Source organism: Leuciscus leuciscus (assembly GCF_965113295.1).
Source record: "Leuciscus leuciscus genome assembly, chromosome: 20".
Lineage (NCBI taxonomy): Eukaryota > Metazoa > Chordata > Actinopteri > Cypriniformes > Leuciscidae > Leuciscus > Leuciscus leuciscus.
The window spans coordinates 13,390,735-13,396,734 of NC_138744.1; the positions used below are offsets into that span (position 1 = coordinate 13,390,735).

General features: G+C 39.7%; 1 protein-coding gene across 13 annotated transcripts in view; it reads left to right on the plus strand.

Annotated features, from left to right (window-relative positions):
* The window catches only part of mef2d (myocyte enhancer factor 2d), a 66,371-nt gene that overhangs the window by 30,500 nt on the left and 29,871 nt on the right, over positions 1 to 6,000 (plus strand). For all 13 annotated transcript variants that reach the window (XM_082149173.1, XM_082149166.1, XM_082149175.1 and 10 more), the window contains exon 3: positions 3,545 to 3,748. In XM_082149173.1, coding sequence (XP_082005299.1) covers positions 3,545 to 3,748 — 204 coding nt within the window. The remainder of the gene's footprint in view (positions 1 to 3,544; positions 3,749 to 6,000) is intronic.

Consider the following 6,000-nt stretch of genomic DNA (forward strand, 5'->3'; position numbering starts at 1 on the left):
AGCTGGCAGATCATCCGTGAGGTTAACGCCCCTCTCCAGCTGATCTGCCAGCTCCATCTGAGAGCCCCACGAACTCAAGCGCCGCTGAGCCTCAGCCCGAGCGGGACCAAAACCGCGGGGTTCAGATGCCGCGCTCACTTCCCTCGAGAAGTGAGACAGACGAGAGCGGAGCGTTCTCAAAGAAAAACGCTCGCAGTTTGCGCAGGAAGCTCCCTCGAGAGCTCCCCGCGCGTGCTCTTCACCCAGGCAGAACACGCACAGATCGTGTGAATCCTCCGGTGTCAGAAATCTGGGACACGGGTCGGCACACTTGCGGAAGGTATTCCTCTGCTTCTCTGTACGTTTCATTTTCTTTGATTGCACTCGAGAAAATACTCTATTCAAACAAAGCAGTCCCTGAAGACGAAAAGATGTTGTCATGTGTGCAAGGCTCCCCTTTATACATCCAGGTCGCGCGTTAATCATTCAAGCTGATGATTCACGGGCTGTCGCCGGTCAACATGATTGACGTGAGTTGATACTTGATTTCAGACACCTGTCACGCCTGAGGCGTTCCCCATAGCGTCATTCTGACGTAGTGTAGAGTTCCCTTTCGAAAGGGAACTGGCTAATCTCAAGTCAACCTGAGTCCACTGCAAAAATTCCTATAGGAGTAGTTCACCAAATATTTAAAAAAGTTCTGTCATTATTTATTAACTCTCTTGTGGTTTTAAACCTGTATGACGTTCTTTCTTCTGTGAAATACAAAAGGAGATGTTTTGAAGAATGTAGTTGGTCTTGTAGTTGGTTCATCAGAACAGACACCTGTCGGATGACATGCACCCTTTAGCTAGGGCTGAACGATAATGGTTAAACTGATAATCACGATTATTTTGCGCAATTATAATCACGATAATTAATCACGATTATTCTCATTTGAGAAACTACAGAGAAAGAGAAGAGACAGTTAAAGGTTTATATATATATATATATATATATATTTAAGTTCAGTAATTTCACTTAGATGACAATTAATAGGTAATTTTCTTTATCAACAAGCTTGATAAAAATTATCATTCTAGAAGAAAATTTCAGATGGCACTTTGCATCTGAACTCTTCATATATATATATATATATATATATAAAACAGGGTTTGAAATTAACTTTCACCCAACGGCCATTTTGGTTACAAAATTTAAGTTACCGGCCATACTGAACTTCTACTTGAGGAGATTCCCCCCTTCCATGTAAAGCGCAGAGAAAAGCGCCAGGCTATATAAATGTAATGAATTATTTTTATTATTATTCTACTAGCCAAAAAAAGAAATTTCACAGCTTATTTATATAAGGCTATATTCAAATTTGGATTTCATACATTCATTTCTTATTCAAACAAAATCCTGTCATCCAGATATCTCCACCCTTCCTCATTCATTCTCATCTTTTTTTTACCAAAAATGTGTTTTAGGTGGAGATCAATACAGTACAAAGAACATGAAGGATGTTGTAAAATATCAATGTCTTTTCTGTTAACCAAATGCTTTTTAATCTACGCTATTGCTTCAATGCAAGTGAACAAGCGAAACGTTATTTGTTGTGTAGTGACGTGTGTGTTCAAGTAAGCCAGAAATGCGCAGATTCTGCGCAATACACTGTATTTAATAGATCATGATGACTCACGAGTATTTGCGCAAAATACGCGCAGATTTGGCTTACACGAATTTCCCCAGCAAAGTGAGTAAACATAAAAACATGGCAAATTGGCCAGTGATTTGACAGCGTTAATTTCAAACCATCAGACTTCATTTAACCAACTATGACAACTTCCTCAGACAGCAAGTCAATACAAATGGTATGATTTAACATTAGATGAGCGCTTTGTGATGCGTCTTCACATGAGATCTTCTAAGCGACACATTTCGGTTGGAAATGAGACAAAGTACAGATCCAGATCGCTCAGCAAATTCGTACTGCAAAGAAAAATAGTCTACTTGTTGATACACACTGAAAACAGTCAGTGGCTGTCGTTTTCAACTGATTCACATCATGAAAACTGGTAAAAACTTAAACTTCAAAAAATAGAACCGTGAAACTCATTTAGAAACAGATTTAGTCACACAAACAGCACAAGTGGCTTGTGAAGAAACAAGCCACTATATTGGCTGTATAACAATTTCATGCAAACAGAATATCGCTGTGGAGATCAGTGTAGAGCGCGCGCGCACAGGGTTGCCAGATTGCACAGATTAAGTAAGTTTGGGTGATTTGGGAGATTTAAGCTATTTAGATCTGGCAACCACAAACATCAACGCTAGTGGGTACTTGTTAACATTAGCAATGCAAGCTAATGCAAATATAAAAATAAAGCCTTTTCAGGATAAAAAACGAGTAGGCAAATATCGCAACGTTTTTTTTAAATGAATCGAGAGAGGCAGAAATCGTTATCGCGCTTAAAATACGATTAATCGTGCAGCCCTACCCTGAGCTATCACAATGAATGTGGACTGGAGCTTTCAAGATTCGAAAACAACACAAAACCACCGTATAGACGCATCATAAAAGTAGTCACTTCAACTTTGGACTGTGGTCTGAAGTTATATGATAGCTTTGTGTGAGAAACAGACAAAATTTGAAGTCATTATTTCTATCTTCCCCAACAGTGAGCTGTTGTCCTTTGGCAACGGATCATTAATTCAGTGAAGTGAACTCTAGAACTAGAACAGTCTGAAGCCAAAAGTATACTTAGTTTTTTTTTCATGCACACTAGGGAATGTGTGCAGAGTACGTGGTGTAAACAATTTTTCTAACCGCGCTCGGCTCAAACATGCTGGTTGAATTTGTTTTGCACTATTTATTTTGTCCACAAGGGAGCAACACTTGCCTGGTGCTGTTGTTCCACAGTCGAAGATCGTAACAACGTGCCTGGATTGACGAGCACTAGTACCCACGTTTTTTATCAGTCATAATTTCTGGAGAGAAATAGCACAGACACTGGACAAGGATGAAACTTGCTGTTGCGCATGTGTGAGGCACCTGTGTTCGTGCATACTTTTAAATGGGGTATACTTTGAAAGGCTATGCGTTCGACTGTATGCTAAGCATTCATGTTCAAACTGAAATATACTTTGGGCCTGATTTGTGGACAAATCATTCAAAACCAACTGATTTATTCAAAAGATCCAAATCAACATCGGACATCGCTACTTCTATTCCTATACTCTGTTCCTGACAGGAATATCTTTTGACTATCATATGACTTTAGAAGACCACATTCATGATACTTTATAAAGGTCTGATCCTCATTTATTGTAATTGGATATAAAAGTCAATTGGGTGATGGAATGACATGAAGGTTTGTATGGGTAGGCTATGCCTCTAATCTTCGATAGTATCTTCTGTTTTGTTTCCCCATAAAAATATCTAAACACCCAAGAAGCAAAATTGCATAAGATGTAGTTTTCAGTTCTCATCCTTCATCTCAATCATCTTTTTCTCCTTGTCTAACCTTGCCTCTCTCTCTCTCTCTCTCTCTCTCTCTCTCTCTCTGTCTCTCTCTCTCCACAGGTGACCTTCACCAAACGGAAGTTTGGTCTGATGAAGAAAGCCTATGAGCTCAGTGTGTTGTGTGACTGCGAGATTGCCCTCATTATTTTCAATCACTCAAACAAGCTCTTCCAATATGCCAGCACTGACATGGACAAAGTGCTCCTCAAATACACCGAGTACAATGAGCCGCACGAAAGCAGGACCAACGCAGACATCATCGAGGTAACACAGACATACAAGTCCACCAACAATCCTCCCTCTTTAAGGTGGCAGGAAATTGTTTTGTTTGTTTTTTGGTCTCATTCATCCTTTATTTGTTTGCTCCTACTCTTCTTTCCTTCCTTCCTGTCTTTGGTGAACCGTGTTAATTTGGTTGCAGTAGTTCAGTCAATAGCCCTATTTGGTCAGGACTAGTTTTCCCTGAGGAGGGCAGGTAAATTTGTGTGTTTTTCCTCACAGAAACCTTGTTAAAAACTGTTTTCCAGCTAACTCCTCTGAGAAAGATCCCTTCCAAATAGGAATGTCTATAATTGCGATGACTTTTTTCATGACGCTTCTCATTTATTTTGACCTTTGTCGAATTTTTTGTTTTATTACATAGTGCTCCTTCATCATGGATTTAGACCATGCTAATACCATGCTAATTTGACTTAATTATTATCTTTCAAATATCTTGTTATTTAAATGGTACTCCAAGGTACTTAAGAATATAATGGTATTGCCGTGGTACCATGTCCAGAATACCTTGGAAATACCATGATGACTGTAAATCCACAAGTTCTTCAAGAGATGGCAAGTCTTTTGCTTAGCTTAATACGCATCAATAGGGAGACAGTGAGCATGTGTGAGAGAGAAAAAGTGTGTGTGCCTGTCTAGAGAGCATGAAGGGAGGTTCAGAGGCTCGCAGATCTCTATAAGCTACTGGCTAACTGCCTGGACGATGGTGGGACAGGAGAGGTAGGGACAGCTGCACCCTCTACCACCTCCTGCCTTTGACCAGAGAGGAAAACGTGGCTTACACACAAACACACACACGGTGCCCATCCGGTGTCCATCCCGTCCAACGCGAGATGGCGTTGCTCAACGTTAGCGTGAAAAGAACAGCAGTGGAAGAACATCTCATATAGGATTGCTGGAACACTGCTTGATTTAAAAGGAGAGTTCACCCAAAACTAAAAAAAATCTGTCATTTATTTACTCTCCCTTATGGTGAGAAGTAGTTTCTATCAATTCTCAAATCGATGGGACCAGACTGTTTATACCCATTGCAGAATAGGCCATTCCAGGATGACACACAAGTTTTTAATACTAGGAGAATATCCACCAACATGTTCTTTCTGTCAAAACTCTTTATCATTGAAGTATGTTTTATTAGATTGGGCTGCTTTTAACCCTGTGAGAAACCTTATTTACTCAGTTAACTCTTTTGAAGAAATTTTTTGTTAAACCAAATATAGATTTAGAGTTTGCAAAAATAAATGGTATAACTCTGATTTTACCATACATTTATGGCCATGAAAATAGCCACAGAAGCTCAAACCTTTTTCCATCTTCATGGACCTTCATGCTGCTAGTTCCCATAATCATTATTTGAGAGCAATTTGTGAATCACGTCAAAGGTTTATTGAAAAGAACTGGCTCAAAAGAGTGATTTGCGTGCAAATTGAACTGGATTGGTTTTTCGAGTTAAACAGCTCACTGGAAGGAGAAATTATCATTAAATAACAACTTAAATGTAGGTCTTTTACTCGCACAAAACATATGACCTCAGTGATCCGGTTCTCAGGTTCAACTCACTGGATGATTTGGTTGCTTTGGTTCTCGAGTTCACGGGAGGGAAAGATTATCAGTGAATAACAACTTAAATTTGGGTATCATATGACTTCAGAAGACACAGGATATAGTGCACAAGTCGCATGAACCAATTGAGTGGTTCTTTTTTGTTGAATTAATTTGTAGTTGCTATGAACTTGTCGACTTATCACTATAAGCAAATACTATAAAAAAATAATAGCACAAGGGTTGACATAAAAAGATAAAAGTAATTTTTGGGTGAACTATTCCTAAAAATGTGCATGTGTTTAGAATAAAGCAAAAGTTTTTTTTTTTGTTTTTTTTTTTTAAGATTAGGTAGTCGTTTCCATGCAGTTTAAAATGCAGTCGTGAGAGTGTGAATACTTATTTAGAGTGTGTGATGGTGAGAAACTGATGTGTGTCTCTTTTGCAGAAGCCCCCAGTGGTACAGGCGCATGTTTCCTGTTGGGTGCAGCTGCAGAAATCTCTTAAGAGAGAGAGAGAGAGAGAGTGTAGTGTGTGTGTGTGTGTGTGTGTGTGTATATATGCGTGCATGTTCTGTGGTGAGGGCGTTGGGCCGCTGTGGGCCACATCAGCTCAAGCCTGACTGGGCTGCTTTGTGTGTGTGTGTGTGTGTGTGTGTGTGTGTGTGTGTGTGTGTGTAAAGGCTGAAGGCTGTC